The sequence below is a fragment of the Mesoplodon densirostris genome, chromosome 18 (genome assembly GCF_025265405.1).
Source record: "Mesoplodon densirostris isolate mMesDen1 chromosome 18, mMesDen1 primary haplotype, whole genome shotgun sequence".
Taxonomy (NCBI): Eukaryota; Metazoa; Chordata; class Mammalia; order Artiodactyla; family Ziphiidae; genus Mesoplodon; species Mesoplodon densirostris.
In genome coordinates, this window is record NC_082678.1 from 7,220,736 (window position 1) to 7,245,796 (window position 25,061).

At 47.7% G+C, this 25,061-nt stretch overlaps 1 protein-coding gene across 4 annotated transcripts in view; it reads right to left on the reverse strand.

Moving 5' to 3' along the window:
• Window positions 1-12,059: 12,059 nt before the first annotated feature.
• Window positions 12,060-25,061, reverse strand: part of BRCA1 (BRCA1 DNA repair associated) — a 62,986-nt gene continuing 49,984 nt past the window's right edge. For all 4 annotated transcript variants that reach the window (XM_060080411.1, XM_060080410.1, XM_060080413.1 and 1 more), the window contains exons 17-23: window positions 23,878-23,955; window positions 23,349-23,389; window positions 20,703-20,786; window positions 16,442-16,496; window positions 14,814-14,887; window positions 14,151-14,211; window positions 12,060-13,289 (exon numbers count right to left, since the gene is read on the reverse strand). In XM_060080411.1, the coding sequence (XP_059936394.1) occupies window positions 13,165-13,289; window positions 14,151-14,211; window positions 14,814-14,887; window positions 16,442-16,496; window positions 20,703-20,786; window positions 23,349-23,389; window positions 23,878-23,955 (518 nt within the window). In that variant the 3' untranslated portion in view covers window positions 12,060-13,164. The remainder of the gene's footprint in view (window positions 13,290-14,150; window positions 14,212-14,813; window positions 14,888-16,441; window positions 16,497-20,702; window positions 20,787-23,348; window positions 23,390-23,877; window positions 23,956-25,061) is intronic.

The following is a 25,061-nucleotide window of genomic DNA, read 5'->3' on the forward strand; positions in this document are numbered from 1 at the left end:
CAGAGGAAAAAGCTATGGGTTGGATCAGCAGTGTCCTTTTAGGAGCCAGAGTCGGGAGAGAGAGAGATCTTGGGAATATTCATGTCAGTTAATGAGCCAGACAATCCTAAAGCCGTTAGGGGGTTTTAAAGTGGACTGATGTGCAATTCATTACTCAGCCCAACTGGGGCCCCCGGCTAATGTGGGAAGGGTCCTGCTGAAGTGGTCCAGGCCCCTTGCTCACCGTGTCCAGCCCCAACTTGGAATCTGCTGGTGCCCTGGGAGCTGTGGGTGTAGGGAGGGCATCAAAAGCCTCCACATCAGGGTGACCCTGTACAGAATGGTTTCCCAAGGGAACAGTGGTTTGATTCTGGGGTCTCCTTGGGGGCCGGGGCAGGGGCTCTCTCCCTCTTTCCATCCTGAGCTCCTTGATGATTTTGGAGGGAGCACAAGGTGTGAGTTGAGGGTCACACCTCCCCAACCCCCTACAGAAGGAAAGACGGTGGAGGGGCCGGCCAGAGCACTTGTTGTCAGGAAAGACAGTGCTGGTCTGTTTTCTCCGGAGTCTGGTTTCACATTGTCCTGTATTCCCTCCCTGGCTCTGATCCCACTGGCCTCTTTTCGGTGACATTCTCCCCCAGGATCCATCCGTGGCTCTCCCCTCCCCCAGCCAGTTCTTCAGACACAGTCTGGGAGAGAACACAGACCTTAGCCTCCCATCTGCTGGGATCCCCACCTAATTCACAGCCCATCTTTCCCTCATTCATTCAGCAAATGTGTACTGAGCACCAACTGTGTGCCAGACACTGGCTTGGGATTCTGAAAGGACCCGTCTCTGTGCTCTGGAGGCCAGCCCGGTGGGGAAGAGAGGTACCCCAGGTGTGATGGTTCCTTGGTTGTGGAAGCTCCTTACAGCCTCAGAAGCCCATCCTCTGAGCCAGGTCCTTGAGGGTTGAAGAGGAGTTTGCCAGGCGGGGAAGGGGTAGGACAGGCACTCTGAGCAGAGGGGACAGCATGTGCGAACACGTGGAGATGAGGAAGAGCATGGCACGACGGGGGCTGCCATGGCAGGGAGGGCGGAAGACAAGGCTAGGAAGGTACAGGGAGCCCGCTGCAGGGCCCACAAAGGAACCAGGGCTCCACTCTGAGGGTGTGAGGCAGCATGAGGGATTTCAAGCAGAGAATGAAGGGACCAGATTTGGGTTTGGGGTAGATGGTTATCCGGATGAGGTGATGGGGGGCTGGGGTGGGGCTGGGGTGGGGGGCGCAGGGAGGGCGTCTAGGGGCTTTGGCTCTGTGATGTGTCATTTAAAATAGCTTCTCCCTCGGGACTTCCCTGGCGGTTCAGTGGTTAAGACTCTGCGCTTCCACTGCAGGGGGCACGGGTTCAGTCCCTGGTCAGGGTAACTAAGATCCTGCATGCCAGGCAGTGTGGCCAAAAAATAAATAAACAAATAAAATAGCTTCTCCCTTCCCTATGCCAGGGCCCAGTCTTGAGAGGAAAGGAAATCCCCACCCACTCCTGGCTCATCAAACACTCCTTATCCTCCCTCTTCCTCTAAGACCCTGTCCTGGTCCATCTCAGCCAATCTTTTCAAGGATTCTGGGACAGCTTCAAGGGCACCGGGCACCCTACCCTCTTAAACTGAGACCTGGTTAGGGGCTGACTCCAAGATCTTCTGCAAGGATACTGAGTCCTGGATTGAGGGTGCTGGGGAGCGCTGGGGCCCAGCTAGGCAGACCTCAGTCTGGTCCCAGAGGCCCGACCCTTCCCCCACAGGGGCCTGACATACCACTGTCGGTCTTGGGATTTTTGTCTGTGTCTTCTCATCTCCACTTTGGACTTTGGTACAAACCAGGCTCAAAGTACGGAGTGTTTGCACCCCGCCCCCAACCTCCCTCTCCTGCCAGGCTCAGGGAATGCAAACACATTTCAATATTTGCCTAAAACAAACATAATTAGGAAGATAAATCAGCTGGAGGAACCCCTAAAGTTTAATACATTTCCAGTACCACCGGGAACAGATTTTGGTCCCCTCTGCAGGTCTGGGTTGCCAGACGTTTTATGTCCACAGAGGGGGCTGTGCCTCTGGGCTGAGGAGCCCAAAGGGTGAGAGGAGGGAATGGGGGCTGTTCCTAGATCCTCAAAGGCCCCTGCAGGCTGGAAGGAGGGGGCCTTCCCCCGACCCCAGATGCAGGAGTCAGACCCAGCTTCCTCCTCTGCAGCTGCTTCCCCCCCAAATTGGACACCCCTTTGGGAAACAATGTAGCCTCGTTAATCATTTAATGAAATAAACAACTGATCACATTGCGATGCTGCCAGTGTTTCTTAACCTCAGCAATCAGCCGGCCCTGGAGGGAGGAGGGGGAAGGGGGGGACTTGGTCTAACACCTGAAATGCTTCAGCTGACGGAGGGTCGTCATCCCCTTAGGACGCCAGCCTTTCCAGGAGGGACAGTCATGAAAAGCGCTTGATATGTGGAGGCAGAGGTCCGAGGGCCTGGGTCCTAGCTCCGCTGCTTCCTCCCTGGGGAGCCTTTAGTGAGGCCCTGCAGGCGTCTGGACCTCCGTTTCCACCCTTGGAAAGGGGGCTGATGGCCACGTCTGCTTCACTGTGTTGCTGAGGAGGATTCAGAGAGGAGAAAGGATGTAGAAAAGCTGTCTGACCCTTTAAAGGGGCGGAACTGATACCCACCCTTATTCTTTACAACGTGCACATCCAGGCTTGAGTGCCTCTGAACTGGGCCTGATGGAATAAGGAAAGGTTTCTTGGAGGGGGCCTCTTGTGCTGGGATTCAGACTGGAGGAAGGCCAGAACACAGGACGGGGCAGGTCAGGTGTCTCGTCCCCATACCTATCCTGAGGGCTAGAGAGAGAGGTCTAGTGACTCATCCAAGGGACGTCCTTTGGTCCCCATTTTTCTGAACTCCCCCCATTACCTTTTCTGAAGTCTGGGTGAGGGCACCAGGTTGCCATAGTGACCCCACTCCAGATACACGCAGACGGGTCCTGCAGGCTGAGGGAGGTGGGGGGAAGGGGTCATGTCCCGCAGGTTCCCGGTGGACACCAGGACCCTGGCAGGCAGTCCTGGTACAGCTGTCCCCTACACTACCCTCTCTTCCCCAGGAAAGGGGTTCAGCTCTTCTGAGTGTCCCCCCCTCCGTCTCTGCCAACAAAGGAGTTTCTTCTACACAGTGCAGCCCCTCTCCCCCCTTTCCCCCTTTCAGCTGGGTTCCCAGGTCTCTCTCCATTTCTAGCCAATCCCCTACTCCCTCTCCTCAAGGCTGGGGGTGAGGGTCAGAGAGAGGGGAGGCACCAGGTCCAGGCATGCGGGGTGATTCCCAAGCAGCTACCCCTGCCAGCAGCCAAAGAGACAAGAGGGCCACGTACATAAGTGCCCCTCCCCCCAAGAAAAATGCCTCTGCTGTTGACGCCTAAATAACAGATGTCTGTCTGCATATTAATGAGGTTGGACGAATAATTGGTGAGTTTTTCATTCAGTGTCAGAATGAACCCAGAGGCCTTATGTTCATGCACACAGACACCCACTCACTGACTCTCCCCTTCCCCCAGAGCACAATGAGCAAGCTTGAGCCACAAAGGGGAGGGGTGGGCAGGGAAGTGGGAGGGGGCGTCAGCAGGAGGGAGACTGCCACCGTCTGGGTCTGTCAGGTGTCTCCCTCTTGACTGCTATCTCCCCAGTCCATCACTCCCACCAGGGGCAAAAGCTTGCATGTGTGAGATTTCACCACCGTGCAGAAGGGGCCCAGAGGAAGGTGGGAGCCTGAAGGTAGGGAGCGGGGAGGCAGGTGCTGCCCAGAGGGGAGCAACAAAGCAGTGGCCTCCTTCAGCAAGGTTGTTACCTCCCATGAGCCTGGAATCAGGGGGCCCTTACCCTGCTTAGCCCCTGTGCCAGGGTGTGAGGTGATTTTTGAGTCAGATAGCTGCCATCTGCCAGCTGGGTGCTCTTGTGCAAATTACCCAACCTCTCTGAGCCTCTCATTTTCCCGTCTCCAAGAACACCATCTTGCAAGACTGAAAGGAAGAAATGAGATAAAATGTGTCATGTGTCTGTCTTAGTGCCTGGTTTACAATAGGCCCCCCCACATATTTGTTTTCTCCCCACCCATCCCTAAAACACACCAAGACAGTTTCAAAATTGCTGCCTCTCCTGCCAGACACACGCTCGTTAGGGCAGGGGCGAATGAGAAGTTTAGTAATTATCCTGGCTGCCTAGAAACCTGGGGGTAAAGATACAGAGAGGAGCAGGAACAGAGAAAGAGATCAGATAGACACAGGAGAGAGAAGTGATGGAACCCAAGGCCTGGAACAGAAGGTTAGACCACAGAGATACAGAGCCGCAAACTGGGAATGGAGAAGGTACTGCAAGCAGTGGAGTGAGCCCTGGAGTGAGAGTCTGGAATCTACACTGTAAATTCCAGAAGCCCTGGCTCCGCCATGCTCACTGTTTGACCTTAGCGAGTCTCATCCCCTCTTAGCATCTTAGTCTCCTCATCTGTAAAATGAGGGGTTGATTTGCTCTCTGGGTCCCTTCGCACTGTGTGAGAACAGGAGCCCCAGCGGCAGCGGGTTGGTGGGGGGAGCAGGGAAGAGGAGGCGGGATTGCCCCCCGCCCCCAGCAACTAACTATGGCCCATCGGTCACTCTTGCTCTGTGTCCTCCCTCCCTTGGTAAATAGATCTGCTGCGCCAGCAAACAACTGTCCATTGTGTCCTAATGAGGGCTGAGCAGGGAAAACCAATCACTTATGATGCAAATGAGCGGCGGCTGCGGCCTCGTCGCTCTCACTGAGCGCCTCTCTTCAGCGCTGCCCCAGTTGGGCCTTTCTCCTTGGCCCCAGTTCCCATCTGGTCCTGGAGGAGGAGGGTCAGGCCCAGACCGCCCTTCCCATTGTCCTTCATTGCCACTCCCGGCAAGGGGGCTCTAGCCTCACAGCTTCCACGAGGCCCCGCTTCTCTCCCCACACCCAAAGAGCTCCCAGGGCAGCTCGGTTTTTGTTTTTATTAAGGTGAAATTCACATAACATAAAAGTAACCATTTTAAGGTGTACAGTTCCGTGGCATTTAGTGCATTGACACTGTTGTGCAACCACCACCCCTCTGGGCATGGGTGTCATGCACCCCTGCCCATCTCCACACCCTACAAGCTCCAGTGGCACAGGGAAGCGGCGGAGGCCTCAGCAAAGGGTCGAGGAGTAATGGAGGTTGGTGTTGGGCTGAAGGCTGAGAAAAGCCCAGAGCTGGCCTGGGGTGAAGAGGACAAGGCCTGCTCTTTAGAATGGAGCCCAGGGAGAAAGCTCGGGCTTTGGTGGGAAGGGAGAGATCGTCACTGCTTTCCCCAGCACAGCCCTGGGGCCACATCTTTAGGAAATGGCCTCTTGAATTGCTGTAGAGATTTTTTTTCCTTAATTTTTCTGACATTTGGTTGGAAACCGGAGGAGGTTCCAGCACAAATCTTGGCTTCCATGGCTTTCAGAGTCTCTGGGCACTTGGGGATGGCCCCACCAGCAGGCGTCTCACCTTGGCAGCTGTGGAGCACCATGAGACGGCCCCCAAAGCCCTCTGCCTCCAGGAGAGACCTCTCCTCACCAAGACCCAGGCTTCACCAAGGGAAGATTTTCTACCCACTTGGCACTAGTTTATTGCAGAAGTCCTATAGCCTAACAGCTGGGAAGACCCACGTAAGTTGTAATTTGAGTTTCTCTTGCCATTTGGTTTTAGATTGTTTTCAAAAGATGGCAAACATCTGACTACCTGTGTGTCTGTGTTACCTTTGGATTCACCTCTTTTTCCCTCTTCCCTAATCTGGGACATGTAGTAATGCTTTAAACAAACAAACAAACAAACCCACAAAAACTCTTCTGGAATTAACCAGTGCCAACTGCTGCAGCATTGCAGAGAAAAAACTTTACAGGGTCACAAACTTTCTTTTATCTTCCCTGGCCCCTACCCCCACTCAACTGGAGTCCACACTCCCTCTCTCAGACAAGACACAGCCCAGACACCATAATGAGAGCATTTTCATCTGTGTTCTAATGAATAGGGAGTCCTGGGCTAGTCAGCTCCAGGTCTGCCATCAATTCACTGGGTGACCTTTGACCAGGCCCTGGACCTCAGTTTTGTTTTTGCTTTAGTTTTTTTTGCTGTGCGGTTCGGCTCACGGGATCTTAGTTCCCCAAACAGGAACTGGACCCAGGCCCTTGGCAGTGGAAAGCATGCCAAGTCCCAACCACTGGACTGCCAGGGAATTCCCATGGGCCTCAGTTTTATTACCTATAAAGTGGGGATAACAATCTCTACCCTAGTGATCTCCTAGGGAACAAGCAAGGAGAGAGAAATAATGGTTGTGCCAGGGCTTTGAACTTGCAAAGAGATTATCATGAGCATCCTAATTATTTCTCCAGTGATGGCGGCATAGCAGTTTATCTATCTTGAGTGTCTAGCCTGGAGGAGGCCCTGCTGGAGGACACATGGAGAGGGGATTTCCTTCTCTGTCTGCGTGGGTGTTGGTTTGATTCATCACAAAGCAGTAGGCTTCATGTTAGGCAAAAGAGAATCAAGGAGGAAATCTGTAGGTGTGGACTTAGAAGAGAAAGAGTGATTCTTGGACATTTAGATCTCTCGTACTGGTTTTGGAGTAAATTTGGGTACTAGAAAAATGGGTGGGAGGGATTGAAGGGAATTAGCACTCTCAGTGGCAGAACATGGCTTGTTTTCGAGGACTAAAGTTCTTGAGGGTGGGGCTAGCAGCTGGATAAGGCCTTTACTCAATGAGTCCATTCATTCATTCTTTAACTCTTGCATTCAGCAAATATTCATTGAGTACCCAACAGGGTGTCTGCCAGGAACAGAGCTGGGTTATAACAAAGATAAAATGATACTAATCCTACCCATAAGGACCTTCTAGTCAAATAGAGACAATAGAGTATGTGCAAAATAACTTACTGCGGGAAGAAAGTATCATAAATGAAGCAAAGCTTCTGGGATGCTGAGCGGGGAGATTCTGGCCTGGAAGTGGAGAGGGCTCTGTGGAGGAGGTGGGCTGGGCAGTATTTGGGCCTGCAGAGTGGGCAGAGCAGGACTCACTGAGGACAAGACAGAGTGTGAGCAAAATCTGTGGGTCCCCATATCTGGTGGCCAGGGTGCCTGAAAGGAAACAGCAGGTGAGGCACTGGTGAGTATGGATTTCAGCTTAGAAGGGAAGCCTGAGGAGACCGGGTGGGTCAGAGAAATAGATCCTTAGAAGATTCTCCCAAATCTTCTTCTGGATCCTCTCCCTAATTCTGCTAGTTGGGGGCTCTTAACTGGGACTTCTGGAATCTCCTGGCTTTTCACCTGGCCAAATCCTACCCAAGAGCCAGCTTGAGATGCTTTGCCCCTTATACTAAGCCAGTGGTTCTCCAACTTGAGCTTGTTTCAGAATCACAGATTGCTGGCCCCACGTCCGGTTTCTGATTCACTAGGTCTGAAGTGAGGTCCTGGAATTCGCTATCTAACAAGTTCCTAGACTATGTCGTTAGGCCCCACTCCCATTCCCCATCTGGGGACCATGCTTCGAGAATCACTGCATTAAGCTGCACGTCAAAACTGCCTTAGCGTTCTGGGTGCCGACACTAAGTCTCAAAGCTCTTGTTTGTTGGCCCCCATAATGTGGAGGCATGAGGTGACTCCACAGCAGGCGGAGCCCACCACACAGCCCACAAGGGGCTTCTGAACCAGAAGACACAATTCTGCAAGGGTTATCGGTGGCCTCCTTGCTCCACCCATTGAAGAGTAAGCTCCTCCTCCCTCCCTTCCACAACCCTAGCATACACGGAGTCCACTACGAAACCGGGCACGCAGTGGCCCCCTCAGTCATCAACCTTGCTGTTATCACCTCCTAGGACTGGTTCCCAGCACAGTTCAGCCTCACACACACCTTTGTTTGCATCAAAGTTTTGCCACCTCCTTTTGTGGTGTGATCTTGGGCAAGTTGCTTGGCCTCTCAAAGTGCCATTTTCCTTACTGGTAAGTTGGGAATAGTGCCTGGCGCTGAGGAGTGTGGCACGTGACAGTCGCTTATGATTATTATTGTTGTTGCTCCTGAGAGCATGTAAGACCGATGGTCCACAGACCCCATTTCTCTTCCTTTTTAATTGAATCATCTCCCACCTGCCTCCCGTTCTGCCCTCCCTGGGCCTTTCCTGTCATCACTCTGTGTCTCCCTGCCTTTCTCCCTCCAGGCCAGCTTTCCCTTCTCCCCTCGCAGGGCCCGCTGGCGGCCGACTCTTGCTGGGTAAGGGTTGTCTGTATCTTGATCTCCATCAGTCAATAAAGGTAAATTACAAAATCATTTGTTTTACTTGTTCTCATTACCTGGAGGGCTGTCTGAAATTGCCTTTCTTTGGAAAGCCACATTTGCATATCTCTATGCTGGAGTCAAAAGCTGCAGCTGTGGTTTCACTGCAATTTAAATATTAATAAAACCTCCTAAACCTCTAGCTGTTGTTTTAAGCAGTCTGGCTCTTCTCTGAGGTTGCTAATATAATTTAATCTTTGTCCTTTGCTTTGTATTTGTTTAAAGAGCCATTCTGGAGTCAACTGGAGCTAGCTGTTGCAACTTTGTAGATAAGAACCACTCACCAGCGTGGGAACCTTAGTTTTCCTTAACAGGCCCAAGATCTTCCTAGAGACAAAAGAATAGACAGTAGGTAACATTTTATACCAATTAGCAGCCCCTTACACTAAGCCAGTGGTTCTCAAACCTGAGCTTGCTTCAGAATCACAGACTGCTGGGCTCTTCCCCTAGTTGTGATTCAGTAGGTCTGGAGTGAGGCCCTGGAATCTGCATATCTAACAGGTTTTGCCTGCCCCCACCCCCTCCACCCCATTCCCCATCAGGGGACCATGGTTTGAGAATCACTGTCCTAACCTGTATGTTAAACTGCATTATCATTCTGGGTCCCTGAAACTAGGTCTCCAGAGCTCTTATTTGTGGGCCCCCATAAGGTGTGGGAGTCTCTCCTGTCTTCCATTTCTTCTAGCCCCTCAAACCATTACTTAGATTTTCCTGATCGTTGAGACTCATTTCAGGATCTGCTTCCTCCTGCACCTCCCCAATCCTTGCTCTCCACAGTTCTCCTTAATTTTCTCTCCAGTTCTCCTTAATTTTCTATTTGCCCAGATCCATTTCTTTAATTTTCTCCTTGGTCTGGGCAGATTTAAAGCCTGTTGGAGGGAGCTAGGCATCCCTGGAGTACGGTACAGGGGCCTCCGCCTCAGCCATTTTACAGCCGTTGATAAGCAAGCTCCCACAGTCCCTGGGCAGTGAGCCCCATTCTCTCTCAGGTTCTGCGGATAGATCTGCAGTTCCCCCTCACCCTGCCCTGCTCTCCTCACTGCCTGCCTCTGGGGCTGCCCTTATCTGCTCCTCGCAGCCTTCACAGGATACACTCTGGGCAGCCTGGCTCCTTCCACTCCAACCCCCCAACACTGATTCCTTTCTTCTCCCCCTGCATGTTTTTGAGCCGATACTTTGTGGATGATCCTGGTTGCATTTTGGGGGAGGGAGATAATCTATGAGCTCTTCTCTGGGCCCCCCTCCCTGCGCCTGCATGATCATCCCTCCTCTTCTTTCCAGCTTCTTTGCAGAAGTTCATTTCGTGAAATGAGATAAAGGCAGTAGAGGAACTAGTTCCCAAAATGCAGCTGTGCCCAGAAAGGGCTGAAGACTGTGGGATGGAAAAGTGGGAGGATATCTTAAAGCCAGAGGTCAAAAAAGCAGGTAGCTTTACTCCATCTTCAGATAAGACTCAAGCTCTGCCAAGCATCCTGAGGCCAGGGCCAGAAGCTGACTTCCGGGAGAGGTTATGCAGAGCTGGAAAGACAGACTGGGTGGACATTTGTTGGGAGACCTTGAGAGACAATTACAGAAAACTTCTAAATGTGTCTTAGTTGTCTCTGCTTTCACCCAGGATTCCTGGGAAGGCAGGATGTACCACATAGATGTTGCTTTTTCTTTCTTTCTTTTTTTTTTTTTGTGGTACGCGGGCCTCTCACTGTTGTGGCCTCTCCCATTGCGGAGCACAGGCTCCGGATGCGCAGGCTCAGCGGCCATGGCTCACGGGCCTAGCCGCTCCGCGGCATGTGGGATCTTCCCAGACTGGGGCACGAACCCGCATCCCCTGCATCGGCAGGCAGACTCTCAACCACTGCGCCACCAGGGAAGCCCATGCTTTTTCTATTAACCCATCAGTGACGGGGGCAGCAGGACGAGGCCTAGCTTACTCCCAGGGTCCAGTAAGCCATGGCTTGTCACTGGAAATGAGACATTTTTGACCGAAGACTGGGAAGCACTTGCTTCTTGCCTGCCTTTACGGACTCCCTGCCAGGTGGACAGGAAGCTGGCGTGGGCCCGAGAGAGGTCACACAGTAGGCAAGGCTGAACTGGCAGGTCCTGACAGCTGAAAGATAAGAAACCCTAAGCTGGGAAGCTGGATGGGAGTGGACAAAACAAGTAGCCGTGATCCAAGCCTGTAAATCCCCTTGCCTAGGGCTGCTTTCCCAGGGAGAGCTGCCACTTGGAGGCAGGAACTTTCTACCGCCTCCCACCACAGGCCATAAAGCCAGAGTGCTAGTTCCCCTCCCAGTCCGCTCCTCTCCCCAAATTCCCTTGAGGCTTGAACCAGTGCCTTCTGACCTGGGGTCAGTGACTGACGCAGGTGGAAAGCTGAATGATGGGATGGAAAGGGCATGGGTTGGGATCTTCGTGTTGTCATTTATTAGCTGTGCAAACTCTGAGCAAAATCCTGTATTTCCAGCTCCTATTCTTCAAATGAGGTGACAAATACCCACTTCACAGAGCTGTGATGAAGACTAAATGAGATAAAAATGTAATAACGGCAGTTAGTTCCATTTTCTCTACTTCTCCCCTCACCTACCCACCACCCTCCTTACAAATAAGGCAGCATTGCACCCTCTTTGCCTCAAAGAGAATTCCAATCTCTGAACAGGGTAAAGACCAACAAAAGATGAGACAGACTGTTTTCAGTGGATTAAGCATGTTAAACAGGAGTGGTTGTCAGAATTCCAAAGATGTCCTCCCTATTTCTGGCCCCTGCGTTAGTTATTCAATCAAACGCTAAGCTAGGTAATGCTGTGAAGGGACTTTGCAACTGTAATTATGGTTCTGGACCTTATGATAGGGAGATCATCCTGGATTACCTGGTGGGCACAATCTCACCACTTGAGCCCTTAAAAGCAGAAATTTCTTTGGCAGGAGTTAGAGAGATGAGGCAGAAGGGGAAGTCAGAGAGATTCCAAAAGTGAGACGGATTCGATCAGCCATTGCTGGCTTTGAAGATGGAGGTATGGGGTCATGAGTCCAGAATGTGGGTAGCCTCTAGAAGCTAAGGATGACCTCTGGCCGACAGCCAGCAAGGAAACAGAGAGCTTAGTCCTAGGAGTGCAAGGAACAATTCGGACAACATGAAATGAGCTTGGAAACAGACTCATCCCCAGAGCCTCCAAGAAGGAACACAGCCCTGCCCTGCTGGCACCTTGATTTTGGTCTTATGAGACCCGAAACAAAGAAACCAGTTGAGTCAACTTGGACTTCTGACCTACAGAACTGTGAGATAATAAATGGGTGTAGTTTTAAGCCACTAGATTTGTGACAATTTGTTATGGCAGCAATAGAAAACAAATATAAGGTTTTTTTTTTTTTTTTTTGCGGTACGCAGGCCTCTCACTGTTGTGGCCTCTCACATTGTGGAGCACAGGCTCTGGACGCACAGGCTCAGAGGCCATGGCTCACGGGCCCAGCCGCTCCGCGGCATGTGGGATCTTCCCGGACCGGGGCACGAACCCGTGTCCCCTGCATCGGCAGGTGGACTCTCAACCACTGCGCCACCAGGGAAGCCCTATAATAAGGTTTTGAAGTCCCCTTGATAACCCTAGGAGGTAGGTACTATTATTATCCCCGTTTTACAGATGAGGAGATGAAAGTACAGTGAGAAAAGGCTCTGAGAAAGTCTGCAGGTGTGAGCCTTCAGAACAGTCATACTTGGTGGAAGTGTTTGCTACCAAGTTTATTTCCAGGTGAAAAGCACATTTACAAAACATATTTTGTACAATCAAGTCTTTACTGCCCGCACACACTGGGGGGCTAAGGAAGACCTCGTCCTTCCAACAGCTATAAACAGTCCTGGATAATGAGTTTATGAAAAACACTTTCTCTTCCTTCAGCAAACAAAATTATTTATGAATCTGTACAGTTCAGCAATAGGGAGCAAAGGGAAAAAAATTACCTCAAGGAAAGCAAACAGCTCCTTTCCTGGTGGGATCCATCATCTTACAGACATGAAATATTCATATCAGAGATCTTATATTTCAAGAGGAATGGGTTACATATCAGAGCTACAACAATAAACATTTTATTTGTCACTAATGGGGAATTAGAAGATTCTCTTTGGACATCAGAATTCTTGAAAAGATTCTGCTGTTTCAGAGCACATCAGTGCTAAGAAATTCTTTAGAAGCCCAGCAACTATAACCCAGACTTTTGGAGATCAGGGTCAGCAAGACTCCCCTCTCCTCTACTTAACCCTCAAATTTCATATTATATCCATTACCGCCTCTGGATTTCCTCCCCAATGCTCCACTCCAACACTTGAGAGCTGTCCAAGGACTGTTCTGATTTTAAGTCACGGCACAGATCCCCAAGTACTCACCGTCCATTGAAGGATCTGACTCCTGGACTTTAAGAACACAAGGGTTTTGAGAAACAAATTTAGGGAAACCAGCTATTCTCCTGAGACCAACCACTCTGTGCCTCCAGCTCGAAGCCGACAGCCCCAGGACGAGGAATAAGGCTGATAAATAATGAATCAGCATCTTGCTCAATTGGTGGGGTTTAAATGGTTTTAAATTCTTTTCAGGTGAAAAATTACCACCATCTTGTGCTCATGGCAGATTTCAAAGGGAGACTTGAAGCAGAAAATCTTTAAGGGACTCTTGCAGAGCCAGAAGTTCTTTTCAGGCTGATGTACATAAAATATTTAGGAATTGGGGCTGTGGAAGGACTGAAGAGGCCTTTCCCTGGGCCTGGAAAAAGGTCATTTCTTAAGCTCATTCTTGAGGTCCTGCAGAGGTGGGCCCTATCCGCTATATACATGGCTGGCTGGAATCAGCAGCAGCTCTGGGGAACCTGGGGTATCAGGTAGGTGTCCAGCTCCTGGCACTGGTAGAGGGCTACGCTGTCCAATACCCACTCTCGGGTCACCACAGGTGCTTCACACATCTGCCCGATGACTGGGGACAGAGAACACAAGCAGAGATTAGTGTCAATTCGCATTTCCGCAGACCAGACTCTAGTCAATCTACTCGGGGCAACTGGTTGGATGAGTTCTTAGAGTGACTTAGGCAGGAGCAATATCACTGATCTTCAGCAGTGCTTCAGGACATAGAACCTTACTCAAAAGCCTGAGGACTGACTGCTGGTGAAAGCCTACAGCCTCTGGCAACTTTATTAACACGAGCTCCAATCTGTTAAAGGAAAAGTCACCAGAGAGAGCAAAACAGCATTGCAATTTAATGACGTGGAAACGTGTTTGCCACATCTTAAGTGAAAAAGCAAAACAGTATGATGAGCATGACCACATTTGTATAAAATATATGTGTGTACATACATACACACCCAGGCCTGGAAGAATTTTCTGGTGATCATCTCCAAGTGGTGGGATTGCTGGGATTATTTTGTTGTGTTTGTGCTCATTTATATTTTATGTGATGACTTTTCATATTTAAGCACCCCCCACCTTGGAAACAGTTCATGCACTACTTTTATAATGCAAAATAAACAAACAACAAAAAAGTTTTAAAAGGACATTTTAGCCATTCATTCATTCATTCAACAAATATTTATTGAGCACCTAGAATGTGCTGAGAACTATGTTAATCAAGCACTGGGTGACCTGTGTTGAATCAAACTCTTCCCACCCCATATGACACAGGTACATGCCTATGGCCTTCCGGAGCCCCACACAGGTGCACCATCCACTCCAGTTGATCTAAACAGGACATTTAGACCTAAAATCACCACAGTAATCTGCACACTTAACCTGGGCCCTCTATCCCATACTCCTCTGGATGAAGGCTTACAGCAAGACTCACCATGGAAGCCACCGCCCTCTGTCCAGGCATCCGGCTGCACGACCACAATGGGTTGAGTACCCTGCACCCCGAGAAAGGAAACAGCATTGAGGGTATCAGAGCAGGACTTTTGCGACAGTCACTTCACCATTTCTTTTTTTTTGTTTTTTTTGCGGTACGCAGGCCTCTCACTGTTGTGGCCTCTCCCGTTGCGGAGCACAGGCTCCGGACGCGCAGGCTCAGCGGCCATGGCTCATGGGCAGCCGCTTCGCGGCATGTGGGATCCTCCCGGACCGGGGCACGAACCCGTGTCCCCTGCATCGGCAGGCGGACTCTCAACCACTGCACCACCAGGGAAGCCCACCATTTCTTGATAGTTTGCTGAAGCAGACTACTCTGGGGGCAACCACACAAAGGAGGGGGAAGGGAACATGTCAAAAAGGAAGGGTCAGAGGGAAGGAGCCTTCCCTGGGTCTGCTTAGTGTTTGTAGCTCTCAAGTCCCTACTTATCCCTTACAGATGGAGTCTTCTGGCACTGGTACGTGGTCAGAGAAGCGTCAGGGTGAAGTGAGGCTTCTAAGGCTACACTGGGGGGTGCATAGGGACTGAAAGGTGCTGCCTTGTTCAATCTCAGGACAGGATATTGTGTGTCCACCACCCCCCGACAGGACACCAAACACTTACCTGGCTGAGGGTGAATGATGAAGGCTCCTTCACCACAGAAGCTCCACACAGATGCACCATCCACTCTAGTTGATCTAAATAAGACATTTAGACCTAAAATCACCACAGTAATCTACATATTTAACTGGGCTCTCTACCCCACACTCCTCTGGATGAAGGCTTACAGCAAGACTTCTCAGTGGGAGAGTCCCTGTTTCTCTGCTCCAAAGGGACGGAAAGGCCTTAAACTACAAATTCTAAGTCAATTTGCTACAGATATGCTACCTACTTTGGTTATCAGTCCCCATAAGGCCACTTGGTAGATAAGGTCTGAAAGTCAAATGAAACACTTGGAAAGAAAGAAAGAAAGAAAAAATCGAAGATCTCTTTTCCATTAATTTGCTAAACTGCTGGCTAAGACACTGTGAAAAAATACCTACCCGCCATCCCTCCTTCCTTGCCTAATTCTGTTGGTAATTGATAATCACAGCCACTGACAGCACCATACTTGGTGGTAATTATTGTAAATGTCAAGAGATGGGAAGATAATTCATTCAGTCAAGAAAAAATAAAAGTCATCCTGGACAGAGACTCAGCACATCAGTGGGGAAAGGCTATACGCTGAGCTGGAATCAAATCACTTGAAAAAATCAGAAGAGATCTTAGAGATGTTCCACTTGGACCTGGAAAAGCAGCAGAAATGACCACTGGGTGGCTCCTGGTCCCCTCTGGGTTCTCTTTACCATCAGCCCATTTCTGAGGATTGCTGAGGTGCTCCTGTTTGGCTGAGTGAACCGAGGCCAATTAACTTACCTCCAAAAGGATAGCTGCTAGAGACCCTCGTTTTCATTGTACCAAAGTACAAAAACCCTGAGAAAGCTTTGAGTGGCATTTGGAAATTTCATGACCACCCAATCAATAACCAATAAAGACAGAAGCAAAATTACTTTGCCAGGTTCTCTTGCTGCCACTCATCTGTCCCGGATCAGATGCCAAGGCTGACTTCGGGGGAGTAAGAGGACCTGATCCTGGGGGCAGAAGTGGGTACAGCGGCAAAGGTGGGTAGCCTTTGTTTGGAAAAGAATGAACCAAATCTAGACACACCCCAGGGCCTCAGTGCCTCACAACTTCCGAGCGGAGCCACATAGCACTCCTCAACATAACATCACATTCAGTGTCAAATTTAATTAGAAAATGTTCATCAAGGGTCTTCCTCTGCTCTGGGCCTATGTGGGGCCCCAGGCCCACAGGGCTTATGCAGCTGTTGTGCTTTCACCTCTGTGTCAAATGAAGATGGCTTAGGAGGAGCAGACTTCTTTCTTGACATTTACAACCCCAAAAGGTACCTTCTCCCTAACTTATTATTCCCCCACTTCTTAGACCAAAGGGCAGTAAGAGCAGCTCTACCCCACTGAGCACAGAACATGTCGTGTCCTAGATCCTAACTCTTCACTGCCTTCTAGCTCTTGAGAAGGGGCACAGGGCTAGTTTTTTTGCCATGGGCTAATATTTGGTGCAGTTCTGCCTGATGAGTGGTAGAGAAATAGAATAACCTCTGGAATATCTCACCCATATGAGGGAACCCCCATTAAGATGATGACATAGGGGAAAGGCTGGTGCTGGATTCGGCAGTTCTCCCAGTCTCTTACCTGTGGGCATATTGGTAAAGGGTCCATAGCAACAGATTTCTAAGCCCTTGAAGATCTGGGAGAAGAGAGGGACAGAGGGGTGGAGAGAAAGAAACATTAGTTACAAAAGATATGGTTTTATCAAAAGCAATATAGAGACTCTCAAAAATGAAGAACATTCCTGTTTTAAAAAAAAATTTAAATTTTTATTGGATTATAGTTGAGTTACAGTATTGTGTTAGCTTCAGGTGTACAGCAAAGCGAATCAGTTATACATTTATATATATCCACACTTTTTTTTTTTTTTTTAAGATTCTTTTCCCATATAGGCCATACAGAGTATTGAGTAGAGTTCCCTGGGCTATACAGCAGGTTCTTATTAGCTGTCTATTTTATATATAGTCGTGTGTATATGTCAGTCCCAATCTCCCAATTTATCCCTCCCCCGACTTACCCCCTGGTAACCGTAAGTTTGTTTTCTACATCTGTGACTACTTCTGTTTTGTAAATAGTTTATTTGTACACTTCCCACCCCCCCCCCCTTTTTTTTTTGCAATACGCGGGCCTCTCACTGTTGTGGCCTCTCCCGTTGCGGAGCACAGGCTCCGGACGCACAGGCTCAGCGGCCATGGCTCACGGGCCCAGCCGCTCCGCGGCATGTAGGATCCTCCCAGACCGGGGCACGAACCCGTGTCCCCTGCATTGGCAGGCGGACTCTCAACCACTGCGCCACCAGTGAAGCCCACACTCCCCCTTTTTTTACGATTGTACATATAAGGGATACCATAAGAACTTTCCTTTTCTTTTCTTTACCACCTGATAATTTCTGCTGCTACTTCCCAGAGACAATCAGCCCCATGTCTAAAACACTGATGGATTTTAGACTTTTTTCATGCGTGTATGTATTTGATCTACTCTATAGTCATTCTTTGTCATTCAAGGGCTGGGCATCCCACCTTGCCACCCATCAGGTCCAGGCTCTTCCCTGATGACCTCTGCAGGTAATTTTACTTCTCGTTAGACAAGAAGAAAAAAACGGGTCCTCCTTTATGTTTAATAAAAGGTTTGGATGGCAAGAGATTCAAACTATCAGCTGAAGTTTGATGTTTATCCAGATTTGATATACACATCAATACTAACCCTGACCCTAACTGGCAGACAGGTCTATGTTGATTTTATGTGTACCTGCTCCTTTTCTCCTGGTCCCAGAACACCTGTTCCTGCCTTCACACTGCTCTACGAATGGCCCTTGTTCCTTCAGCAACCTAAGTCGTTTTTCATCGAGAAGGGAAGCCTGGTTCTGCCTCTCCTCACTGAGCTCACTGCCTAATTTCCAGGAGACACAGATCACACTGCACCTTGCAGGTACCTCTTCCACCTACAGTGCTCAGTAGACTGTCCAAAAGAACTTTCTGTCTTGGTGGAAATATTCTATATTTGCTTTAATAAGGTGGCCATGAGTCACATGTGGCTAATGAGCACCTGAAATGTGGTTAGGGTGAGTGAGAAACTAAACTTCCTATTTAATTTTAGTTAATTACAATGTAAACAGCTTTGTGGCTGGTGGCCACTCTGTTAGACAGGCAAATTCTTACACATGCTTTGGCACCAATTCTTAGGGAAGGACTTAGGTATCATTTCAAAGAACAAATCTAAATTTGTGTCAGTTGGCTGGATACATACCATTTAGGTAACCTCTGTTCTCTTGACCCTTTTTCTTTCTCCCCATTCCACTACAATGAAAATTGTCTAGGCCTAGAACTCACCTCCCTTCAAAGAAGAGAGACTCGGGTAGAGAAAAATCAGGAAACTAAAAACACATGATGGCCTTTTAGGAAATGCCCACTCACCACCCCCCCACCCCATTTCAATCTCAGTCAGAGGAACAAGGACAGACAGCAGGACAAGTCTGTTTCTGTTGTACGTGACAGCCTCCATCTGTGCCATTCTCACTATCTGTATGAATAAACTCCATCTCCAACCTGTTGGCAGGATCTAGATGCTCGTAATGCTAAAAGTTCTCCCCAGGTGGCCAGCTGGAGCCAAACGTTGACACAAAAAGTACAAAAGATTAGGAATTTTAAAAAAATTTATTTATTGTATTTATTTTTGGCTGCATTGGGTCTTCGTTGCTGTGCGGGCTTTTCTCTGGTTGCAGCGAGCGGGGGATACTCTTCGTTGCGGTGTGCGGGCTTCTCATTGCGGTGGCTTCTCTTGTTGCGGGGCATGGGCTCTAGGCATGCGGGCTACCGTAGTTGTGGCAGGTGGGCTCAGTAGTTGTGGCTTGTAGGCTCTAGAGCTCAGGCTCAGTAGTTGTGGCGCACAGGCTTAGTTGCTCCACAGCGTGTGGGATCTTCCCGGACCAGGGCTCGAACACGTGTCCCCTGCACTGGCAAGCAGATTCTTAACCACTGTGCCACCAGGGAAGCCCAAGATTAGGAATTTTTACATCCAGGCTGACACTCACTGGTGAGGATGTCTAGTTATGAGATTAGAAATTTGAAGTTCCACCTGTACAAATACATTTCTCTTCCACAAGAAAACACTACAGTGACACATGGTATCTTCAGAACGACACTACTTTGACCAGGCACGTTCCACAACTGCCACCCCAAATGCAGGGCAAAACTCCAAATGCTGGAATTTCCTTTCAAGGAGGGAAGAATCTGGTGCTGATTCTGCCTTGTATCCAGTGGAATAAAACATATGACTGGCTCACACAGAGCTCCCCTCAGGTGCAGGCAGAAGGAGAAACGGGGCCAGCAGCTTTTCTTGGCATCTGGAAGTTACTTGATAGGCTCAGAGGGTGAGGGTGGGCTGACCCCAAGGGTTCAGAGCTCCAGGGCTTGATTTGTGATCATCTCCCAAAGCAGTTTTCCTTAGAAAATCATCGCTGTTGGTTCTCTCTCAAGTTCTATAAAGGAACAGGAGGTGCTCCGTATGTGGATGTTCTGACATGCCCAGTGGTACACACTTGAAAAAGGAAGAAATGCAGACCAGGAGCATAAGCACTCAGCCAGTGACCCAAGAGCAGCCAGCTCAGGCCTGACAGGCTGGTGTGAAATCTTGCCTGGATTTCTCCTTGAGAGAACGACATAATTTTGGCTACATCATCTGTTACAGTATGATCTGGGGAAGAAAGTCACTGAATCTTCCTGGGCCTCTAGTCTTCCATTTGTAAAGCTGTTAGAATAATCAATTTTTCTCCTGTGTGAAAACTTCTATAATGTGCCAGGAAACTATGGTATTGTCATTAAGAGCTCAGATTCTGGAGGGAGACTGGTTCTAGTTGGGTTCAGCTTCTAGCTGGGTTCACAACTAGCTGTGTGAGCTTGGGCAATTTACTCAACCTCTTTGAGCCTTAATTTTCTCATCTATAAAATAGGCATAATTATAGTACACGCTTCCCAGGGTTGCTGTAAAATTGTTAATTAGTTAAGATAGTGTCGAGTGTTTGGAGCAGTCCCTGGATATAGTGAACATTACACAGATGTCAGCTATTGATTATCAATCACTTTCCCTTCTGTGCTTCCACAGACAGCCTGGGTACATCACCCTCACAGCACTTACCACACTGCTGTAGAGAAAGACACCACCGTGAAGTAGAAAGAGCAAAGGTTTTAGATTCACATGTCTCAAATCCCAGATCTGCCATTTATCAGCTAAGATTTGCACCCTAGAATGAAACCCAAATTATATAACTTCTCTAAACCTCTAAGCTCCCTCATTCATAAATCGGATAATAGAGTTGGCCTACTGGCCTACTGTATTTAACAAGTTCCGCGTCCACAGATTCAACTAAACTGCCAATGGAAAATATTTGAAAAAATACCTGCCAATGGAAAATATTTGAAAAAATTTTTCTTCCAGAAAGTTCCAAAAAGCAAAACTTGAATCTACTTTTTGGCAACTATTTACATAGCATTTATACTGTACTAGGTCTTAGAAGTAATCTAGAGTTGATTTAAAGTACATGGGATGATGTTACATGCAAATGCTATACCATTTTATAAAAGGGACCTGAGCATCTTTGGATTTTGGTATCTGCAGGGGGTCCTGGTACCAATCCCCCAAGGGTACTGAGGAATGACTGCACTTATTTACTCTGCTGGGCCGGAACAACTGAAAAAACCTATATGAATGCACCTACTTGGTATTCTAGCAGTGTAAGGGGCCATCTTGTAAGGCCCCTTACAAGATGAATGAGACCATCTCCACGAAGTAGGCAGGAATGCAGAGGGGTGGGTAGGTTTTTTGCCAACATGGGGGAGGAGGGCTTTACCTTCCTGTCCTGGGATTCTCTTGCTCGCTTTGGGCCTTGATGGTTTCTTCCATTGACAACATCGCCTCTGACTTCAAAATCATGCTGAAAGAAACCAAGCCCAAACCACAGGGGTCAGAGAAAGAGAAACTTCCTTCATTGGAAACAGAGGAGATATGTCATATTTAAGGAATCAAATATTGCCAGGCAGTTTTGAACCCTACCTCCCCCAAAATCATCTTTTCTGGTGGACTGCATGAAATGACCAGCATCTCAGCTGCTGAAATCAATTCACTGAAGCAAATCTTTGTGGGCAGAAACTAACAATTGGCTTTTCACCTCACTGGGACTTAACGTATTTTAATTTGCAACATCTATCTCCTCTCAGAACATTCACTTAGCATTTAAACTGCTAATACTGTGCTATTATAAAGATAACTGGAGAATTCCTGATCTCTTAAATCAATGTGTATTACCACCTAAAGAAATGAGGGCTTCTCAGATTTCCATTGAGAGATTTACAGTTAATGAAACCAATATAATAAAATATACATTTAATACTGAAGAAAGTAAGAGGCTTTTCATAATCACTATTTGGACTGGTCAAGGCTGGGGGAATAAAGAAAAATAGGATTAGGGAGGTTAGAGGTTTGGGGAGAATTCTGGGGAAGAATGCTTAGAAACAATTTTTACTGAAACTCAGATTGCAGGGGAGACCACATCTGTTGCCAAGAGAATTATGAAGAATAATAAAGTCATGGGTATAACCACAGGTTGTTATTAGGTGAAAGAGCTCTTAATATTTCCTAGTCACGTGAGTGAGAAGAGTCTAGTGATAAACATGTCACCTATTTGAAGATGACCCTCAAATTTATAGTCCTGATTTGTACCCCTGTGCCTACTAACCTCTCTACCCGGAGGTCTCATATAAATCCCCAAATCCATGCACCTAAAACAGAGCTCTTGATTCTACTCCTGCCTCCTGCTCCCCGGCCTCCCAGGATGCTCCTCCCCCATGTCTTCCTTATCTACTTAACATCACTAACATCCACTTCATTGTTCAGGCCAAAAATCTAAGCGTTACCCCAATTCCTGTCTTTACCTCATCTTCCAATTTAACCTATTAGTAGGTCCTATATCTTCCAAACATCTCAAACCAAACTCTTCTTACCATCTCCAGGTCTCATCACCCTGTGAATAAAATTCAAATTCCTTACCACGACTTACACCAAATCCCACCTGATCTGGCCCTTGTCTATGACCTTCTCCAACCCCTTGTCTAACCTCTACTGCCTACATATGATTCACCAATTACAACTCTCCAGCTATACTGGCCTGTTTTTCTTTAATAAACCAAGCTCATTCCCATCTTAAGACCTTTATGCTTGCTGCTATTCTGCCTATAACATTTGTTCCCTACATTTTTCTTTTTTAAAAAAAATTTTATTTATTATTTTTATTTATTTATTTATTTAACTTTTGGCTGCATTGGGTCTTTGTTGCTGCACGTGGGCTTTCTCTAGTTGCTGAGAGCAGGGGCTACTCTTCATTGCGGTGTGCAGGCTTCTCATTGCGGTGGCTTCTCTTGTTGCGGAGCATGGGCTCTAGGCGCGCAGGCTCAGTAGTTGTGGCACATGGGCTCAGTAGCTCCGCAGCATGTGGGATCTTCCCGGACCAGGGCTCGAACCCGTGTCCCCTGCATTGGCAGGCGGACTCTCAACCACTGTGCCACCAGGGAAGCCCCCTACATTTTTCAAGGCCAATTCTTTCTTGTCTTTTTGGTCTCAGCTCAAGCTTTTCAGAAAGCCTTCTTGGGTCTCCTTACCTAAATAGTCAACCTCTGTCCCCAGTCAACCGCCAGTCTGTCGTTCTGTATATTTCTTCATAGTGTTTACTGGTATTTTAAACACATCTTTATTTATTATGCATCTCTCCTCCACAGAACATGAATCCCACCACAGCAGGGACCTATCAGTCTTATTTACTGCTGTATCCCTGGTGCCCAGCACATAGTAGGCTCCCAATAATATAAGTCATTGAATGAAAGTTAAAACCAACAGAAACATCAATTAATTAATTATGAATACGCTGAATAGTGCATAATAGTTTAAAACTGCTTTCGCTAATTTTATTTTGCCTGATCTGTTGTCACCAGCAGCTCTAAGATGGCTGTTCTGAAATTATTCCTCCTCCTACGCTCTATCTTATTTACCTCTCACTGTTCTCAGTATCAAAGAGTAAAATAAAATCTCTTTGAAGGAATCGGATTTCTAAACAGATACATTTACATATTAATTTGAAGGATTCTTTTCAACTGTGAAAGAGTTTTCTATAAAGGTGTATGCATGTAAGATTTAGGTGGGCCTGTTTCTCTCTAGTTGTGGCGCTCAGGCTCACTAGTTGCAGCACACAGCCTAAGTTGCCCCGCCGCACGTGGGATCTTAGTTCCCCAACCAGGGATTGAACCTGCATCCCCTGTACTGGAAGGCGGATTCTTAACCACTGGACCACCTGGGAAGTCCCTGCTTGCATAATGCTTGATGATCCACATCATCAAGGAAAATCTTCAGAAAGTAGTGCAAGGCAGGAAGCAGATAAATTTTCATGACTCAGTATGACTCAACGGCACCAAGTTTTTCTGATTAGTTTGTAAAACAGAGTACCTACCTCATCCAGCATCTTTCTTTCTTTAATCGACTGGGTCACCCCTAAAGAGATCACAGAAAAGACAGGTCACAGGAGAGCAGAAGACCTCCTTTCATGGGGGTAGATGAAGTGATTCACATAAGAGTGTGGGAGAAATAACACTGAATAGAGGTCCTCTCCCTATAAAGCCACAGCTCCTTAATAGATTTCCTTCTAGAGACACCATTGATGCTTAATTTAAACATTATAAAAGTGCCTGCTGCACATGGATTTCTGCCTACAATTAAATAAATCCCTAGTTCATATGCTAACATTACCAGGAGCAGATTAGGTCCTATTAGTTATAAAAAGAAATACATTTTCCCCCACATCACCAGCTATCTGAACAAAGAGCTATGCATTAAAGATAAAGCTAGTTTAGTGTTACCACTAAAGACCTTTTCGTAATTCAGATTCAGCATCAGCAAAAATCTTGGGTGTTAAAATGTTAGGTGTCAAAATGCAATTCTGAGGGTTAAAGGGAGGAGGGGAGAAATTATATGGTACTTACAAAAATAGCTAACTACCCATTTTCCTCCTGCAATTCCCAGAAAATATTTCAGCGTCCGTTCACACACAAACTCAGCATCTGCAGAATGGAAAACATCCGAAGGATTAGAAGTTGAAAACAAAATCAGGAAGGGCTGCCATAAGAAGCTAAAGCGCCCCAGCTCCTTATGCTACTTGAGATTAATCTGGATTGATGATTCCAACACCCCTGGTGATAGACTCAGAGGCTGGAAGCACCCCTAATTCTAACCAGCAGGTGTGGATCTTTGGAAGTCTGGAGAAGGCTGGTATGAAGTTAAGACCACAGGAAATGTCTGCCCTATCTTCTAGATGCCAAGGCCAGCTAAAGATGTCTGTCATTGTGCTCAGGGAATTACCCATGTCGGTAGTATTGATACACGTGGACGGGGAAGATCTATTTTACTGGATGACGATATGTGAAAGGAAAAGAAAACAGTATTGTTGAAATCCTAAATTTGAAATGTCAATGATGAATTTTCACCCCCAGAACTTCTACTTGGGGAATCCTAACCCCCAATTCTTAATTCCTCTGTAAGGCAGAAAAATATAGTATTTTCATAGTTTTTCTCTTTTCAACGTATTTCAGAAAGCAGTAGCTGAAGTATCACTTCTGCTTATTTTTTAGTGTTTTAAAGGCCCGTTTGAAGGACTAAGCAAACTCAGTAAAGAACACTTAGTTTTAAACAGGAGAAATGTATTTAACTAAATCCTAAACACAGCAGGCAATCTGCCAGTAGTAGCAACAGCCATTCTCCCTAACCGAATTCTTCACACATTAAAAAAAATCTTTTCTTTCTTCACAATTTTTTTTTTTTTTTGCGGTATGTGGGCCTCTCACTGTCATGGCCTCTCCCGTTGCGGAGCACAAGCTCCAGACGCACAGGCTCAGTGGCCATGGCTCATGGGCCCAGCCGCTCCGCGGCATGTGGGTGGGATCTTCCCGGACCAGGGCACGAACCCGTATCCCCTGCATCGGCAGGCGGACTCTCAACCACTGCGCCACCAGGGAAGCCCCTCTTCACAATTTTTAAAGCTTTTTGTTTAACTGTTGTGAAGGTTGACTTAATAATATGTTTTAAACTCAGAAATCTTAGCTCATTTTTAGTTTAAAAGTAGCAAATGTATTGCCTTTGAGTTTAAACACTGAACTACTTTAGATTTAAT